We start from the raw sequence: 20,803 nt of genomic DNA on the forward strand, positions 1-20,803 counted from the left end.
GCTATGTTATATTGTGAATGCCATACCGTACCCTACTGACTGAGTAGCCTATGAGTCAACTGTAGATATTATATTAACAACATATATGAAAAATATTAGGCTATATTTACAGGATGATTTCAAGCTTCAAGTTTATTGTATGTGGCCTTACCCTGAGTGACATATGCAGTCAAGAGGCAAAATCGGCATATTGGCTATTTACAACCTGCGTGTCTTTTTTATGACAATGGGAAAACAGTCATTTCACCTTGGCCAACAGAGCAGGAAAAGCAGAACAGTTTCCCATGTTATGTCATTTTAGCATTTAATTCAAACATTCAAATACTTTCTTGGAAATGAATACCATACAAGCTTGCCAATTATGTGTAAGGGATAATGTATAGAACGCTGGTCATTATCGGGAAAATAAGGACCGACAGGGCGAACCAGACCCCGACGCGAAGCGGAGGGGTCTTGTTTCGCACTGAAGGTCCTTATTTTTCCCGATGCGATACATTATCCCGCTTAGTGGGCGCAGCTCAGCTAGCGAAATGCTAACTGGTAACCATGATAGTAACCCTTTGAGTACTAGAATACCTCCAATGTGATGTAATACAGTCATGAGTGCTGACTATATTCGCTCCCATTCTACACCCTGCAATCTGTACTTGTTACAGATGCTGTTAGGCTGGTTGGTGGGAACACTAATTGCTCAGGTAGAGTGGAGGTCTACCACAACAACCAGTGGGGCACTGTGTGTGATGATAGCTGGGACATGAGTGATGCACAGGTGGTGTGTAGACAGCTGGGATGTGGAGGTGCTGTGTCTGCTCCCATTGAAGCACACTTTGGCAGTGGCAGTGGGAAGATCTGGATGGATCAAGTCCGCTGCTCTGGTTCTGAAGGATCCCTTTCAGAGTGCTCCCATAGTGGCTTAGGAACACATGACTGTCACCATGGTGAAGATGCTGGTGTGGTGTGCTCAGGTAAGTAAGAACCATCACAATAATCCATTGAACCTAATGATGGTAACCCTTTGAGTATTAGAATACCTCCAATGTGATGTAATACTGTCATGCCAGTTTGCTGACTATATTCTGACTCATTCTAATTTACACCTTTTAACTCATTGAGTGCCAACAACGTAATATTGCGTTTTTAGCTCCCATGCGTAGAGTGCCAACAACGCAATGTTGCGTTTTTCGCTTTTTTTTAAAATTACGAAACTAGACACTCTAACTCACCTTGTGTGTGATTTTTGGAAGTCTATCATGAAGAGAACTGAAGTAGATGACGATCAAAAACTCATGAAATCCTACAATCCGTAAATGTACGTCTGTCTTAAGTGGCTTATATCTCCGTTTCTAGAGGAACAACAGGGATTTTGATGAAAACTAGCCACTGTTTAGCTTGCGATTTCTCAGGAATGGAGACACGTAGAGATAAACGGTTTTCACCCACTGAGAGCTCAGAGTCTTACGTTTCAAATGAGCCATAGTATATGTCCATAACTATAACATAGAATACGCTGTGGCTCTACAAACATAGTCAACAACGATCTAGCTTGCCGGCACTCTGGGACATAGCTTCCAAAAACAATGCGGCATTCAATGAGTTAATTTGTACTTGTTACAGGAAATGCTGCTGTCAGGCTGGTTGGTGGGAGCACAAGGTGCTCAGGTTTATCAAACGAGCGTACGACCAAAAACAGGCGTAAAACAGGCGTACGTTTCTGTAAAACAGACGTTACGCTTGTGGCTACGCTCAAATCTCACGTCTAGTCTCAACTCGTGTACGTTTTTCAGGCGGCATAGAATCGCGCAGCAGTAAATCGGCGGTGCATTAGAAAGTTGAATAGTTGAATTGATGGACTATCTCGGACATAACACCTTTCCTGAACATGTGCAGCCTATTTGCTGTAATGTAGCATATTATATTGACACATTTCATGGCTTAGAATAGCCATAGGCGATGATTACTTTCTCTTTGGCAAACGCAACATTCATGAATTAGGCCTAGGCATATATATTTTACATTTCACTGGGAAAATGTCAGTGTTGTACAGTTTTGTAATTAATGTATTTATAGTATGATGCGTTGTCTCTGCGAAAATAAAGTCTGTTGCGCTCAAATCGCTCTAGTTTCCCGCCTTCCTTGATGTCGTCAAAATTAACAAGGTTCAGCTGGACGTCACTGTGGCTCGAGATCACTAATGATCTTTTTTGGACGTATAATGCACCTTCATGTCGTAAATTCTAGGGGCGAGGCCATTAAAACGAGCATAATATAGGGGCGTGATATTTAAATCACGCTTGTTTCCAGCCGCCACATTTATCAACAAACGTTCATTCTTACGCTGGAATTGGAGTGATACGAAAGTTTGATGAATCACACGTGAGCCCCATCGTAAGATGATTTCTGCGCTGTGTGTGTGTGTGTGTGTGTGTGTGTGTGTGTGTGTGTGTGTGTGTGTGTGTGTGTGTGTGTGTGTGTATGATGATTACATGGTTTGTTAGCCTCTAGTTAAACTGCCTGGGAACCACAACTGTGATATCTCAGCCATAATGAGGAATGCGTGTCAGATATTTGTTTTTTAAAGTCTTACACAGACTTATTATGCAATCAACATTAACATCTGCCAAAAAATAAAGGATGCGTTTCATTTATAGCCTAGATTAAGAATGGGCTATGTTATATTGTGAATGCCATACCGTACCCTACTGACTGAGTAGCCTATGAGTCAACTGTAGATATTATATTAACAACATATATGAAAAATATTAGGCTAAATTTACAGGATGATTTCAAGCTTCAAGTTTATTGTATGTGGCCTTACCCTGAGTGACATATGCAGTCAAGAGGCAAAATCGGCATATTGGCTATTTACAACCTGCGTGTCTTTTTTATGACAATGGGAAAACAGTCATTTCACCTTGGCCAACAGAGCAGGAAAAGCAGAACAGTTTCCCATGTTATGTCATTTTAGCATTTAATTCAAACATTCAAATACTTTCTTGGAAATGAATACCATACAAGCTTGCCAATTATGTGTAAGGGATAATGTATAGAACGCTGGTCATTATCGGGAAAATAAGGACCGACAGGGCGAACCAGACCCCGACGCGAAGCGGAGGGGTCTTGTTTCGCACTGAAGGTCCTTATTTTTCCCGATGCGATACATTATCCCGCTTAGTGGGCGCAGCTCAGCTAGCGAAATGCTAACTGGTAACCATGATAGTAACCCTTTGAGTACTAGAATACCTCCAATGTGATGTAATACAGTCATGAGTGCTGACTATATTCGCTCCCATTCTACACCCTGCAATCTGTACTTGTTACAGATGCTGTTAGGCTGGTTGGTGGGAACACTAATTGCTCAGGTAGAGTGGAGGTCTACCACAACAACCAGTGGGGCACTGTGTGTGATGATAGCTGGGACATGAGTGATGCACAGGTGGTGTGTAGACAGCTGGGATGTGGAGGTGCTGTGTCTGCTCCCATTGAAGCACACTTTGGCAGTGGCAGTGGGAAGATCTGGATGGATCAAGTCCGCTGCTCTGGTTCTGAAGGATCCCTTTCAGAGTGCTCCCATAGTGGCTTAGGAACACATGACTGTCACCATGGTGAAGATGCTGGTGTGGTGTGCTCAGGTAAGTAAGAACCATCACAATAATCCATTGAACCTAATGATGGTAACCCTTTGAGTATTAGAATACCTCCAATGTGATGTAATACTGTCATGCCAGTTTGCTGACTATATTCTGACTCATTCTAATTTACACCTTTTAACTCATTGAGTGCCAACAACGTAATATTGCGTTTTTAGCTCCCATGCGTAGAGTGCCAACAACGCAATGTTGCGTTTTTCGCTTTTTTTTAAAATTACGAAACTAGACACTCTAACTCACCTTGTGTGTGATTTTTGGAAGTCTATCATGAAGAGAACTGAAGTAGATGACGATCAAAAACTCATGAAATCCTACAATCCGTAAATGTACGTCTGTCTTAAGTGGCTTATATCTCCGTTTCTAGAGGAACAACAGGGATTTTGATGAAAACTAGCCACTGTTTAGCTTGCGATTTCTCAGGAATGGAGACACGTAGAGATAAACGGTTTTCACCCACTGAGAGCTCAGAGTCTTACGTTTCAAATGAGCCATAGTATATGTCCATAACTATAACATAGAATACGCTGTGGCTCTACAAACATAGTCAACAACGATCTAGCTTGCCGGCACTCTGGGACATAGCTTCCAAAAACAATGCGGCATTCAATGAGTTAATTTGTACTTGTTACAGGAAATGCTGCTGTCAGGCTGGTTGGTGGGAGCACAAGGTGCTCAGGTTTATCAAACGAGCGTACGACCAAAAACAGGCGTAAAACAGGCGTACGTTTCTGTAAAACAGACGTTACGCTTGTGGCTACGCTCAAATCTCACGTCTAGTCTCAACTCGTGTACGTTTTTCAGGCGGCATAGAATCGCGCAGCAGTAAATCGGCGGTGCATTAGAAAGTTGAATAGTTGAATTGATGGACTATCTCGGACATAACACCTTTCCTGAACATGTGCAGCCTATTTGCTGTAATGTAGCATATTATATTGACACATTTCATGGCTTAGAATAGCCATAGGCGATGATTACTTTCTCTTTGGCAAACGCAACATTCATGAATTAGGCCTAGGCATATATATTTTACATTTCACTGGGAAAATGTCAGTGTTGTACAGTTTTGTAATTAATGTATTTATAGTATGATGCGTTGTCTCTGCGAAAATAAAGTCTGTTGCGCTCAAATCGCTCTAGTTTCCCGCCTTCCTTGATGTCGTCAAAATTAACAAGGTTCAGCTGGACGTCACTGTGGCTCGAGATCACTAATGATCTTTTTTGGACGTATAATGCACCTTCATGTCGTAAATTCTAGGGGCGAGGCCATTAAAACGAGTATAATATAGGGGCGTGATATTTAAATCACGCTTGTTTCCAGCCGCCACATTTATCAACAAACGTTCATTCTTACGCTGGAATTGGAGTGATACGAAAGTTTGATGAATCACACGTGAGCCCCATCGTAAGATGATTTCTGCGCTCAGATATACGCTGGTCAGTACGCTCTGTTGATAAATGAGGGCCAGTATACGGCTACTTGCCAAAACGAGAAGAAACTTACATCAATGTGTCTTTAGCTACAGTTTCGTGGCCTCTGCTAACAAAATAGTTCGCCATGCAGATAGAACGTGACAGTTTGAGAGGTTGCTAGGTAACCTCTTACTAGCTGTCTTTCACTTTCAACGAAATTTCAACGCGGAGTGATACGAAAGACCTGAATTAGAAGCACACACTCCGTTGCCATTGACAGCGGTCATTATTTTTTTCAGAGGTCCTCTATCAAGAAATAATGACCGGTAGAACGTTGGGAAATCCCATTCAAGTCAATGGGGCGTTCTACTTGCATTGTGAAGAGCCTGTAATAAAGAGGGATAACATTGCTGTATTTCTTCAAAACCGTTCCGATCCTTTCTTAAATTTAATATGTGCCAAGAGTCAAGACTAAGCTGATGCAGTTAAAGCTAAAGTGCCCTCTAGTGGCTAATACGATAAGTCATGAAGACACAGCAACTGAGATCAAGGTGAAATCCAAGAGCAGATTAAACCAGAGGCGCTTATGACACAGCAATTTGTAGAAGGTCATGTCACTTGTTTGTTTTAACTCAAGTTTAGAATTAGCCTGGCAAGCCGAACTATACATTAAGGGCCAGATGTACTAACGTTTTGCGCCAATTTCAGGCGTAACGTGCGCGTATAAAAATGGGGAGGATATGTACAAACAAGCCGCAATGAGGGAAACGCGCAGACTGCCTGCCGTGGGAGCTGAAAATGGCTATTTGCGCTTTTCCGTGTCATGCATATTAATTCCTGGGCGGATCAGGTGAAAATGGGTGTAACGCGCAAGTACAGGGGAGGAGAGGTGCTAATAGCGATTGATTAAGTATTCCGCCAGATGTATGAAAACAGCGCACGTCTATTTTGCGTTGAAAAACTTCCGCCTTCTGAAAGCAGGTGTAATCCAGATTGCGGTTAAATGCGTCTATTAGAAAAACTTTTAGAGACAGCTGAATCAATATTCAGAGCATTCGTTTTCTTCATTGTACTATGTCAGAAGCAACCTTAACTTTTGTTTGCCTCTCTAAAATCGTATTTTCTCTTTTACGACATAGCCTACACTTCCCAATCTGTTAGACTAGGCATTAAGTCATATCCCAAGTCTACGTGCAGTAAATAGTTCAAGTATTTTTTAAGTGGATTTGAAGAACTGCTAGGCCTACTCTGTCTATCGCTGCTCGTTGATATCTCTTTGAATCGTGTATGACCGCTAAACTTTGATTATTTTTATTGCTGCAATATTCAACTGCGCTAGTTGTTCAGCTTTGCATGCGCAATTGGCGTGATACAGGGGGCGGGAACGGGCGGCACTGAACGCAATTAACGTATTGTAGTGACAGCTTAGTAAATACCACGCAATATAGCAAAGCACAGCGTTCGCACTCTGCGCATACAAAAACTCGCTATTTGCGCTGTCTTAGTACATCTGGCCCTAAATGTATAGTCTGGAGTCGGACCATTCACAGAGCTGAAGCCTGTGGGTGGAATGAACCGGTGTCTTTCAAACTGCCTCTGCACGTAATAGGCCAGCACTTGTGACCAATCGTAGCCGGTCGGCAAAACGGCAAATACATCCGTCTTTAAAACGAATTACTTGAGTGCTTCTTTCTGCTCAACCTTCAAAGAAAAGCCCAAGTCTAACTCTTACAAAGCCGATTCAAACGAGTGCGCTTCGTTAGCCTCATCCATCTTAGTTGTTCTCTATGATTGTTCTGCTATTTCGCAGCTCTGTCGTCACCATGCTCAAAGCGGGCTCAAGGACTCGGTACACAGATAGAGTGTTCTGATTGGACCTGCTGCCTTGGTGCCGGACGCAGGATTGGCCTTAACAGTGTGACCCTAGACCAGGGGTACTCAATAGGCGGACTCCGGTCCGGATCCGGACCCAAACGTAGTGACATCCGGACCGAGCAAAAATCGAGATTTTATTCTTTTTTTTTTTCATAGTGATCCAAGCGAGATTTCATTGGGTTGATATTTCTATCTGTGCTTCCGATCACTCATCTACTGTAGCTCGCGCCCAATCCTAATATCCTATCAGTGGTTGAATAACCTACATCACTATGACAACTCTTGTAGCTGTGAGCGCCTGGTCTGCGAGTGGCCTATCGGTCCGTTCCATTGGGCTCACCCACAGGACATCACCAGAAAGCTAGCGTAAGCCTACAACAACGATTTACGAGCGGTATTTGTTTCTTTAGCAAGCCAAGCAAATATCACGGTGTGCTCCAAAATTGACAAAAAGCAAAAGTTGGATTCCGAAAATCGTGAGTTCAGACAGAGTAGCCGACATCAGGACTGGCAAATATGCATTGCTGCCTGCGGGGAGCACGAACGAAACCAATGTGTTTAATCTCTAACTAACTCCAAGAGCGCAGACTTTCGCCAAGCGCCTCCTGGATTCCAAATGGTGATCCTGATCACTCTCAAAATGTAATTGTTTCTTCCTTAAGAAAAAGGTTATCTTGCTAACAAACAAACAAACAGACAGACAGACAAACCCCGATGAAAACATAACCTCCTTAATTGACGGAGGTAACAAACAAACCCTGATGAAAACATAACTGGCGGCGGTAATGAGACAGTTGCACTTGTCAAAAGTGGAAACGTGAAACGTCATTATGAAACAAAGCATGTTCACTTCGAGCAGAATTATCCACAAACCTTTTATTTAGGCCTACTGCCTTTTTATTTAGCCTACTTTTTTCTAATTTTGGAAATGCACTGTTCCGGACCCTGGAAAGATTACAAATTTGGGAAGTGGACCTTTTGAGTTTCTAATTGAGTACCCCTGCCCTAGACCATCCCTAGGATGCGTCTAGATTTCTAGGCTAGTTTAGAATTGCAATAAACTCTAAAAAGTGGCTTATCTAGTGACAGAGCAATCGGTCCAGTCACATCAACATGTCTGCTTCCTCTTATCTGCATCTGCATCTCTGTCGCTTTCTCTCTGCACCTGCCCTAACTTCTCTAAAAGCAGACCAATAAATATAACTTTGGGAGGGTGTGTGCAGTGACCAGTAGTTCATTCATATGGCATTGATTTTGAAGAAATATAAAATGTTGTTGATTAGAGGTTGTTCTGCTTGTTCTTCATTGCTGCTTGTTCATTCTAAATCCAATTATAATGATTCAGAAAGACTGATAGCCCAGTTTAAAGCACCCTTGGTAGGATTAGCTATATTTCACAAAGATAAAGCACATGGATTTGTTCTCAAGCTAGCAAAACAGTTAGCATAAGTTCAGCAGAATGATGTGGATGTTACAAGGTAGTAAAGGTAGGAGCAGGCTCAAGACTCAAGACTTAACGTTTTTTAGAGTGCTGGCCAAAGTATAAACTATCATTGAAAACAAGAAAACAGGCCGCACTATGCATAATCAATCACCATTTATTCACACAGACGCGTTTCGGCGTTCTGCCTTCCACACACTGAGAAACATCTACAGTATGTATTTCAACCAGATTGATAGTCAAATTGAAAATGTCCCCGTTTTTCCACATTTTGGGAATTACAGTATGTCCCCAGTTTTGGTCTCGGACATCTGGTCACCTTAGTTTACTTCCCATCATACTGCGCAGACTCACAGGCGTTAGTAACTTGCTGTAACTCGTCTGACAAATTATAAACGTTGTTTTTTTTATTAGGCTTACTTGACTCTAGGTACAGTGGGTACGGGTTGAGAATGCACCTGATCCCGCAGGCCGTCAAGCCGATTTTTTGCGAGGCTAAGGCAATGTACCCAAACAACCACCAGGTGGCAGAAAGTTTCATCCCTTATTTCAAAATGATGAAGACCGCATATCCGTCAATAGTCGACTCCTTAATCTCATTTAATCATTACAATGAAGGTGATGACTGGCGAAATTATTCAAACGACGTTTCAATGAACCATTGTTGAAATGAATGAAAATGGTTATAGAAAATCGCCTACAGCCTAACGCCGACACAGCTGATTCTTTGAGTGATTCTAAGCTGTTTTGATGTAGGGGATGGGTAAACTGGCGCGCTACAAACATGTTACCAATCAAATGTAATATGAGTAGGACTAGCCTACTTAGACACTTTAGTCATAGGCAACGTTGCCATGTTAATTTGGGCTAGAAGTGCTTGCTTGTGGTGGCGCTCCTGTCCGCTGCTTCTCCCGAATTGTGTGGCAAATTTGTCAGCAATCAGCTTAAATGTCAAATCATATTTATTTCTCTTTGTCGCCATGGTAGGCTATTCATGGGTTTCATCAGGTCCCTTTCCACAGGTGTATACAATCAAGCACCTTTATTATCAATGCAGACTGCATGGTGCTTGATTAATACACCTGTGGAAAGGGACCTGATGAAACCCATGAATTGGGGGAAACGCGGAGAAACGAGTATTTTTTCTTCGCGTTTCATTATAAGAAATATATAGGTAATAGTTAGTCTTCTTCCGTATTGAACAGATAGGCTACGGGACGCTCTTTGTTCCGTATTTTAAGGAACTACTCAATGCACACACACTACAATGAAAAACACACAAAGAAATCGATAAACATAGGCTATAGCCTACAACCAAATGACACTTTAATGCAGCGTTTCTCAAACTATGGGCCGCGAAACGTGGAGACTGCTGCTGGTCCGCGAGACATGGAGTGAAATTAGGTCCGGTGATCTGATAATTTGCTGCGCAATTGACCAAGCAACCGCGGACCGACAGAAAAAGAAAGCAAACGTTGCTGCTATCGGGAGGAAATGCTTGCTAATTTTATGTGTTTAAACATAGAGCCATACAATTAGGTGTGTCTGTTATTATGATAATTTTCGAGCATAACTGCTTGTCCATAGCTCAGTGACAGGTGTTAATAGCCTTGCCATAAGCACTGCTGTGGAATGCAGGTGCTTCTTTTATTATGCGGTTAGAGCATAAGCGCTTACTCATACAGACCAGGGGTCTTCAACCTTTTTCAGCCCAAGGACCCCTTGGCTGTGAGAGAGACTGAGCACGGACCCCCACACCTGGCACACCTAAAATCATGCCTATCATTTGAACAGTCAGTCATTAGTGCCTACATGCATGCACGTACGCGCACGCACAAACACGAACGCACACATTCTAAACATAAGTTATTATTAACAGGGGGGTAACTGCTTTATACAACTCGTTTCTGATAATTCTTTGCATAGTGTTACATAAACTCGCCCTATAATCGAATGAATGTCACAAGGGTCAACTAAGGTGGATATGTAAGGGATAATCAACGAAGCACCGTGCGTTTTCTATGAAAATAATGCACGTTTTAAGTGTTAACTAGATGTACCGCAAAGCGATACACAATATGACCGCCGCTCAGTCCTGCACATTCTCTCCGCAAATATCAATCACGCTTGTGTTTCCATCGCCTACTCCATCCCTACTGCAACTTTTATGTATGTAAATGAGTGTGTGCAAGTGTGCGCTTGCTTTTGTGTATGAGTGCTTCTCTGTCTAGTGTGAGTGTGTGTCTGCTTGTGTGTGTGTTTAATGTGTCTCTGAGTATATGTTCACTGTGTTCTCTGCCGTCACTGTCACTCCAATATCAGATAACACACACACACACACACACACACACACTCACATGCGCGCGTGTGCACACACACACACACACATACACAGGCACACACTCACACTCACACACACACACACTCGCACACACACACACACACACACACACACACACACACACACACACACAAACACACACACACACAGGCACACCCAGAGAGAGAGAGAGAGAAAGAGAGAACACACACAGAATACACACAGATAACACAGACATAGAGAGAGAGAGAGAGAGAGAGAGAGAAAGAGAACACACACAGAACATGCACATACACACATATACACACATGCAAACACACAGATGGGCACACAGAAACGCACCCACACACACAGGCTATAGTACATCACACACACACTCACTTCTCAGCTCCGGTGGTCTCACAAAATGTACTCAAAGATGTGTGTGTGCATGTGTGTGTGTGTGTGTGTGTGTGTGTGTGTGTGTGTGTGTGTGTGTGTGTGTGTGTATGTGTAAGGGTGTATGTGTGCATGCGTGTGGGCGTGTTTGTGCATGTGTTTGTATAATGTTTTATGTACATGTGTGTATGTAGTGGTGCGTGTGTGTGTAGGTATGCGTGTGTGTGTGTGTATTTATGTGTGTGTGTGTGTGTGTGTGCGTGTGTGTGTGTGTGTGTGTGTGTTCCTGCATGTTTGTTGCACCCAGAGCAACCATTCTCTTTTAAAACATATTTGGAAACTAGTTGATTAAAGGTTTCTAATGGTGTCATTTATATGTTTCTAGGACAAAAACTAGCAGAGATTGAGATGTTTGGAACAGTTTTTGAAATCCCCAGGGGGGGATTTAGACTCCAGATAATACCACCATCTACTGGCCGATGGGTATACAGTCCTGAATGTACACATAAATCCATTTATTTTATAGCCCCCCATGGATGAAATTCCACAAAACTTGGCATACTCCCAGAGGGTGTCAGGTTAATCATACACATGACATTTGGTGCAGTTCATAACATCTCATCTGAAGATAGGGGCAATTAAAGCAATATTACATTGCATTTTCAATTTTTACGATGGGGGGGCAAATCACAAATGACTGGTTATAAGCTAAGTTGATGCAAGCTCTAGAGAACAACATACCATAAACATTTTGTCATCCTCGGTGCCACGGTTCAGGTAGTTATGTAGGAAAAACTGTAATTTTTGGGCTTCGGGCGGGGGCAGCGCGGGGGTGGAGTGACCCCCGGGGACGAAACGAAAATTTTCCATAGAACTCTACTGGGGCTACATGCCCACCAAGTTTCATGCGCTCCGGTGTTACGGTGTCCCGGGAATCGTTGACGAAAAATTACGGGAAAAAAGAAAAAAAAAAAAAAAAAAAAAAAAAACTTTGACAACAACTATATGACCGCTTCGCTAGCTACGCTAGCGGCGGTCATAATAAGGTCCCGACGCCACAGGCATTATTGCAGTGCATTATTTTCCTATAAACGCACGGCGCGGAGTTGATTATCCCGTTTATACCACTGCTACTATCATTATGACCGCCGCTAGCGTAGCTAGCGAAGCGGTCATATAGTTGTTGTCAAAGTTTTTTTTTTTTTTTTTTTTTTTTTCTTTTTTCCCGTCATTTTTCGTCAACGATTCCCGGGACACCGTAACACCGGAGCGCATGAAACTTGGTGGGCATGTAGCCCCAGTAGAGTTCTATGGAAAATTTTCGTTTCGTCCCCGGGGGTAACTCCACCCCCGCGCTGCCCCCGCCCGAAGCCCAAAAATGACAGTTTTTCCTACATAACTACCTGAACCGTGGCACCGAGGATGACAAAATGTTTATGGTATGTTGTTCTCTAGAGCTTGCATCAACTTAGCTTATAACCAGTCATTTGTGATTTGCCCCCCCATCGTAAAAATTGAAAATGCAATGTAATATTGCTTTAATTGCCCCTATCTTCAGATGAGATGTTATGAACTGCACCAAATTTCATGTGTATGATTAACCTGACACCCTCTGGGAGTATGCCAAGTTTTGTGGAATTTCATCCATGGGGGGGCTATAAAATAAATGGATTTATGTGTACATTCAGGACTGTATACCCATCGGCCAGTAGATGGTGGTATTATCTGGAGTCTAAATCCCCCCCTGGGGATTTCAAAAACTGTTCCAAACATCTCAATCTCTGCTAGTTTTTGTCCTAGAAACATATAAGTGACACCATTAGAAACCTTTAATCAATAATAAAAGATAAAAGAGATAAAAATAAAAGAGAATGGTTGCTCTGGGTGCAACAAACATGCAGGAACACACACACACACACACACACACACACACACACACACACACACACACACATAAATACACACACACACACACGCATACCTACACACACACGCACCACTACATACACACATGTACATAAAACATTATACAAACACATGCACAAACACGCCCACACGCATGCACACATACACCCTTACACACACACACACACACACACACACACACACACCTACACACACACACATGCACACACACATCTTTGAGTACATTTTGTGAGACCACCGGAGCTGAGAAGTGAGTGTGTGTGTGATGTACTATAGTGTGTGGGTGTGTTTCTGTGTGCCCATCTGTGTGTTTGCATGTGTGTATATGTGTGTATGTGCATGTTCTGTGTGTGTTCTCTTTCTTTCTGTCTCTCTCTCTCTCTCTCTCTCTCTCTATCTCTCTGTGTCTGTGTTATCTGTGTGTATTCTGTGTGTGTTCTCTCTTTCTCTCTCTCTCTCTCTGGGTGTGCCTGTGTGTGTGTGTTTGTGTGTGTGTGTGTGTGTGTGTGTGTGTGTGTGTGCGAGTGTGTGTGTGTGAGTGTGTGCCTGTGTATGTGTGTTTGTGTGTGTGTGTGTGTGTGTGTGTGTGTGCACACGCGCGCATGTGAGTGTGTGTGTGTGTGTGTGTGTGTGTGTGTGTTATCTGATATTGGAGTGACAGTGACGGCAGAGAACACAGTGAACATATACTCAGAGACACATTAAACACACACACAAGCAGACACACACTCACACTAGACAGAGAAGCACTCATACACAAAAGCAAGCGCACACATGCACACACTCATTTACATACATAAAAGTTGCAGTAGGGATGGAGTAGGCGATGGAAACACAAGCGTGATTGATATTTGCGGAGAGAATGTGCAGGACTGAGCGGCGGTCATATTGTGTATCGCTTTGCGGTACATCTAGTTTTCGTTTATATTGCCGCTGTCTTAGATACAACGTTGCTGTGTTTACCGTTACATTCACATTGGCGAATTAATATTCAAGTGTGAGAAGCTCCGCTTTAACCCTCTCTGGTGGTATAAATTCAGCTAAATTCAGGCAAAGCTTCATTTGCTCAACCTGATACAGACAGAGAGTCTCTGCATCTTGTGTAAATATAACTTGTCTTACACAAGGAAACACAAACACACAAGATTATCGTTATCGTTTCATTTTGATGGTATGACATCGCGGAGAACGTTGGATTAATGAATTCACGCAGAACACCTTGACCCCCGGTTGAAGACCCATGCTATAGACTATAACTCAGGGACAGGTGCAAAACCACCAACTGGGATGGATCGAAGGGCAAGCAAGCACTGCCACACAACGTGAAGGCCTTTGTGTTGTCAACACTAAACAGAAAGTTTCCTACGATGGGGAGAAGTGGCCGCAAGGACTGCATCGATAAGATCAACGAATGCCTTCGCAAGCCCCGAAACCCCGGTGATACATTTTCTTTCCTTTAATTCAATAAAAAAATGTTTATCTGAAGAACTTTTCCGAGGTTGTCTTGTCTACCAAATCCTAAACTTAAATAGCGTAAACATTTTATCTTATGAAAACACTCTTAGGGGGAACAGTTAGGCAGCCCTTCCTCCATATCGTAGTAGGCCTATAGGCAATTTATTAGAGGGGTCAAAAAAACTCATAAAGTAGGCTAGCCTGCTACTTTTTCCAGACTAAATGTGTCACTTTAGTGATTGGCTCTTTCAAATGCAAATGAGGTTGATGGGCTTTTGAATGGGCCTGCTGCAGGTGAGAGGACAAATCCTAAGAATTTGTTGTTTTTACAAAGTGCCATTATCATTGGCATATTCTCTTAAAACAATACATAAGTTTAGAGCGAACGTTTCAACTATGTTTGCCATGATAGACAAAAACACTCAAATAAAACAATAGCCTAAAAAATAACTGTAGTGCGTAATGGACACGGCTCTATATCCTAAATAATTTTCGAGGTTCGCCATTTGGTAAAAAGCCAGGTCTATATATATAGAGAGAGAGAGAGAGAGAGAAAGAGAGAGAGAGAGAGAGATTCATGCATTCTGCATTACCGTGACCCTATACCTTTTTCGTTTCTGGGAGATCTCGTTATCGTTTTGGATTGTCGGATTTTATACTTATTGTATATATAGGATGAACAAAGTCCATGGATTTGCTATATTAAATCCAGTAGCCTAATAATTAGGCTATGTGCCACGTCCGATTTCGCAAGTGGTGTAGTAGGCCTAGCCTACATTTAAAAATCGACAGCCGTATGTGAGATCCATTTCATGAAGAGCAATTGTCTTGTGCGATCATGCCCCCTCCCCCACACCCGTCTAACCAGTTCACTACATTATAGCCTACCTATATGTGGCACTGAGGACGACTGCCTCTCCCTCTTCTCTCTCGACAGACACCTGAGCCCGACACTATGTCAATGTAAAAATGTGCGTGAGTGTGCGCTGAACCACGAATTCACATACCCAGCAAACAATTAACGTTCTGCTAACTTTCACTAACGTTAGCTTTTGGTTCCCCTATGGTTCGTTTTTCAGCAACCTACTAATAACGTTTAGAGAACCTTATCTCCAGGTTGTCAAAACAAATAACGTTCCCCTAACGTTTTTACAACTAAAGAAAAAAAACGTTATATTCTGGTTGAATCCCAGCAAGCAAATAACGTTAGCCGCTGGTTAGTTTATCAGTAACCTTCTAATACCCTGGAGAGAACGTTAGCTCCAGGTTATCAAAGTTTCCCGAACGTTATTACAACTAAAGAAAAAAACGTTATATTCTGGTTGCATTTCTCTTTTCACACAACGTTGCTACTTAGTTGTTTTTAGGTATCTTATTTGTATAACCATATCGGTATTCTCTGGTTATGTGCGTGGGGTTGATTGATGAAAATCGCCCCAGAGTTTCTATGAGTTTCCAATTGAACACGGCCAGCAGCCACACTGCAAAGTCGGAATAATTTGTTGCAAAATCGACATATAGCCCTATTCTATTCTTCCCCCCTCTGTTGGATTGATATTCGGCCGACCAGAGCCAGCCCGTCAGCTAAAGGGGCCAGCGAAGCTAGGTTGAGAAACTTCCATCTCGGGTCCGTGAGTTCTGGGGTGTTGGTGTTTTAGCAGACTCAACCTCGCTAACTTTATGACATTTGGATAACACAGAGATAAAGTTACTCACGTAGGCTGGCTGTATCGATCACATTCTTCACATCTCCATGCACTTGTTCCATTAAGTCCAACAGGCTTTTAAAAAACAGGGTAAACCGGGTGGAAGAGCTAGCTAGCCATAGTCCCAGGCAGGCACACAACGATTTCATGCTAACTAATCTGACGAATAGTTTTGGATTAATCCATAATCGATTAGAGTGGCACCTGAAATGCATTCATGTTTTTAAAGCTTTATTTGTTATGAAAATATGATGATGAGGACTCCAATGAATTCTTTCTCAAACGTTGAGACTGCATCTTAAACAGCACAATGTTCCCGGGGGAGAATTGTTTTATATTAACACGTAGTCCAAGTTATAGCCTATGTTACTGTGCTGTTCACTCAGCCTATCCCACAATTCCCAGTCCCAATTTAAAACAAAATAAACCAAAATCCATCATAATTCTGAACCGAGGACTTTTAATGGCATACGATGCAATAAAAACAGCCTGTTTTGAATGTTGAAACAGTGTGTTAGGCTAGCGCCTGCTCTGCTTATGTTTTGATCTGACTAATCGTTTATTATAGGAAAAGACACCGTAGACAAAAAAGTATTAGACCTAACCGCATTTAAATACTTAGCTGACACTAAGACATGATAACAAGCCGTATGCGTCGCAGTTCAGCAAGCAGCTAATGGTAAGTGAATTTGCATGCGTGTGGTAGCCTATAATGTCATTGCCTTAGTCATCAGAGACGTTCGCTCTCCCAGGTTGCAGATAGGCTGTCGCCGCAGACGGCAAGTGTACAGCGGAGCCATGCCTCAGTAGCTGCGTTTCCATTACCCATTAAATTGCGCAAATTAAGAGTTGCGAAAAGAAATGTGCTTAATGGAAACACACACATTTCGAAAAAACTCACATGTTTCGATAAAAAGTTTTTGCGCTCGGGTGAGGTGGTATTTCGAGCGTATCGAAATTTGTATATTTCGCAAAACTGCAATGGAAACACTTTTTTCGCATCTGACGAGTCACGTGATCCAACAACCGGATGTTAGGAGGAACGAAACCGACGAAGAAGACTGCCGACAGGAAGTGGCACCGGGAGAATAATGTAAAACAATATATTTTTTTTCATTAAAAGTGGCTCGCGTCATTCTAAAATGTTGAATCCACAGCTGTGAACTTGCCGACAACACTTTCTCAAAAACGCTGCATAGGCTACGCAACCGCTCAACTAGTTTTGTTTACCCATAGCAACAACGTTGCTATGCTTTGCTGGTTTAACGTGATGAGAACGGTGCTGAAAGAAATCTAGAATCTAGATTCTAGTTTTAGAAACTAATCAACTGGGCTGATCTACGAAATATTCCACTGACATGGCTGTGACATGATTTAAGCATAGGCCTACTACAACAAACTCCTGTGAAATATGTCATTTTTAATTTTATGTTTCTGCCCCACCAAAACGTAGGCCTCCTCCGCTGATGGCTTATAGCCTAATGACTGATAATCAGCGTACCGTGGTGGCAATTTGAATGCATTTAGTGTAGGCTAAATCCCTATGGCTAAATCTGGGTAATGTTGATAACCACCATGTCTCCTAATGACTTAGCCTACAGCACGCGAGAATACACGAGATTTTAATTTAGTTAGCCGAATGTAATGGAAACACCGCAATTGCGAAAATTGTGATATTCGACATTAAGACAATATCGACAAAGTTTTTGCGCATATTTGTAATGGAAACGCAGCTAATGTCACGATAATTCTACATATTTTTTCCCCCTTTACACTTTGTTGCTGGGAGGTTAGGGGAACGTTAATGCAACCAAATATAGTAAAGTTCCCTAAAGGGTAGGAGAACGTTCTGCTAACCAAAATAAACAACCAGAAAAAAACGTTGTATTTTCGTCAAGAAAACTTTCCTGGGGAACCTTGTGGCAACTTTCGCAACTTTCAGGCAACGTTTTCCTAACCAGGAAAAAAACGTTCTAAAAACGTTCTCCTAACCAGAAATTGTTAGCTGGGTAGGCTATTAACTTTTCTTTTCAGCAGACATCGCAAACATAAAAAAAATCGCAAAACAGAAAATCTTTCATTTTTTAATAAAACGACAACTTTTCTCTTGATGAGTTCCGGAGAGGTTCTTCGAGTGGGTTTCGAACCCCAATCGCTGGCGTACAGTGGGTACGGGTTGAGAATGCACCTTCTCCCGCGGGACTCCCGAAGAGATCCCGCAGGCTGTCAAGCCGATTTTTTTCGAGGCTAAGGCAATGTACCCAAACAACCACCAGGTGGCAGAAAGTTTCATCCCACATTTCAGCTGCATTTAATGATGAAGACCGCATATCCGTCAATAGTCGACTCCTTAATCTCATTTAATCATTAAAATGAAGGTGATGACTGGCGAAATTAATCAAACGACGTTTCAATAAACCATTATTGAAATTGAAAGTTGAAATGGTTATAGAAAATCGCCTACAGCCTAACGCCGACACAGCTGATTCTTTGATTGATTCTAAGCTGTTTTGATGTAGGGGATGGGTAAACTGGCGCGCTACAAACATGCTAGCCTACCAATCAAATGTAATATTAGTAGGACTAGCCTACTTAGACACTTTAGTCATAGGCAACGTTGCCATGTTAATTTGGGCTAGAAGTGCTTGCTTGTGGTGGCGCTCCTGTCCGCTGCTTCTCCCGATTGGAAATACATAAGTTTAGAGCGAACGTTTCAACTATGTTTGCCATGGTAGACAAAAACACTCAAATAAAACAATAGCCTAAAAAATAACTGCATGCGTAATGGACACGGCTCTATACCCTAAATAATTTTCGAGGTTCGCCATTTGGTAATATGACCTATCCTTACTGACAATAATTTAGATTGAGCACAACTAAAGTTGCACGAAGGCAAAATACAGTCCTAAAAGCCTATTCTATTCATGGGTTTCATCAGGTCCCTTTGCACAGGTGTATTAATCAAGCACCATGCAGTCTGCATTGATAATCAAGGTGCTTGATTGTATACACCTGTGGAACGGGACCTGATGAAATCCATGAATATAGCTTGGCCAATATTGTAGATGTGCAAAAGCAGCATTTGCGTGCGTGCTTGCCGTTGAGGTGTAGCCTACAAAAATGAGCATAATATCTGATTATTAAAGTATGGCTATAGGATAAAGGCTAGAGAAAAGTTGGTTTAAGGGGGTATTCACACCTGCCTTGTTTAGTTCGATTAAAACAAACTCAAGTTCGTTTCTTGCTTGGTTCGGACCTTTTTGACTGGTGTGAATACAATCACTCGAACTCTAGTGCGGACCAAACAAGCGGACCGAGACCCAGCTGAGGAGGTGGTCTCGGAGCGGTTCCTACCGAACCCTGGTGCGGTTCGTTTATGGTGTGAAAGCAGACCGCCCTCGATCCGACCCAGTTACAGAAATCTACCTTTTTTGGATTTGACGAGCTCCCGTAGTTTTTGCGCATTATGGGAAATGTAGGATAGCTCCGTGACGCACAACAGCTGTAAGCAGCAGTGGGCTAACGCTTTTTTGCCAACAATAATTTGATTTTGCATCTCCTACCCGTTCCGTCTTCCGTAGGCCTGCTGTTAGCATGTTGGACACACATGAGAGCTCTTCTCAGCTGTTTTGTTGCACGTCTTCGTCGTTGCAAAATTACCAGCATGATATTGTTCAACTTGCATCAAACGGTCTTGACGCTCAAGCACTTCTGCAAAGCTGTAACTGTATAAACTATATTGCTAGGATAATAACGAGTGCAGTACGCAAACATAGTATTTACGTGGGCCAACTTTGACTTTGGCTTCCTATTCTTTACCCCACCTACACGTTTACCAGCCAATGGTTGAATGACCTTAGCACATGTGCTTTTGTTTATAAATTCTGGTCCGGTTGCAATTCATCACGGTGTGAAAGCGAACCGCACTAAAAAAGAAAAAAAGAAAAAAAAATTGGTCCGGACCAAATAAGTGAACCAACGGACCTTCCTGGTGTGAATACGCCCTTAAATTCAAGTGTAGTAAAAAAGTTTGTGCACATCCCCGGTCAAGGTGCAGAACAAGAGTAGCCTAAATCATAAAAAAAATGGAAAAAGGTTCGCACACTTGAAATCCTTCTTTTTTGATTTGATTTCATTTTCTTTAGCACAAAGGAATGACGTTTCGACCGTGTGGTCTTCTTCAGATTAAAATTCAAGTACGTGCGCTATTTAGCCTAACCCCTCGAGACCGACTGCAGTCTGCTGACACAGCCAGACGACTCTCCCAACCCATTCATTCGTTTTGGGCGATATAACCCATTCATTCGTTTTGTGCGTATAGATTCCTGCATGCTGCATTACCGTGACCCTTAGCCTACCTTGTGGATGTTTTTTTCTCATTGGAATACAGCAGGACAGGATGCCTTTTATCTAACAAACGCAAAAGCTGAGATTGTTGGAAGGACTAGGCTACTCAACAAACTTGTTTTTCGTTTCTGGGAGATCTCGTTATCATTTTGGATTGTCGGATTGTTATGCTTATTGTTTGGACTTATGGACAATGAACTTTGAGGGGTGGTTGTTAGTGCTTTACAAAGCTTTGTGTTATTAAGTGTCGGTCCTCCTATCCTTCAGCTCACTGCGCGATGCAGTTGCGCATAGTGGC

At 42.4% G+C, this 20,803-nt stretch overlaps 2 protein-coding genes across 7 annotated transcripts in view; one reads left to right on the forward strand and one right to left on the reverse strand.

Annotated features, from left to right (window-relative positions):
* Positions 1–19,894, reverse strand: part of LOC134076978 (uncharacterized) — a 28,229-nt gene extending 8,335 nt beyond the window's left edge. The window contains exon 1 of the mRNA XM_062532306.1: positions 19,722–19,894. Within this exon, the coding sequence (XP_062388290.1) occupies positions 19,722–19,824 (103 nt within the window). The 5' untranslated portion in view covers positions 19,825–19,894. The remainder of the gene's footprint in view (positions 1–19,721) is intronic.
* The window catches only part of LOC134076974 (deleted in malignant brain tumors 1 protein-like), a 330,477-nt gene that overhangs the window by 302,557 nt on the left and 7,117 nt on the right, over positions 1–20,803 (forward strand). For 4 of the 6 annotated variants that reach the window (XM_062532297.1, XM_062532298.1, XM_062532300.1 and 1 more), the window contains 2 exons: positions 657–965; positions 3,321–3,629. The exons of 1 other annotated variant lie outside the window; for it this stretch is intronic. In XM_062532297.1, coding sequence (XP_062388281.1) covers positions 657–965; positions 3,321–3,629 — 618 coding nt within the window. Of the gene's footprint in view, positions 1–656; positions 966–1,614; positions 1,814–3,320; positions 3,630–20,803 lie in introns of those variants that run through there. One more of the 6 variants, XM_062532301.1, reaches the window with a different exon arrangement.

The sequence above is a fragment of the Sardina pilchardus genome, chromosome 3 (assembly GCF_963854185.1).
Source record: "Sardina pilchardus chromosome 3, fSarPil1.1, whole genome shotgun sequence".
Classification (NCBI taxonomy): domain Eukaryota; kingdom Metazoa; phylum Chordata; class Actinopteri; order Clupeiformes; family Clupeidae; genus Sardina; species Sardina pilchardus.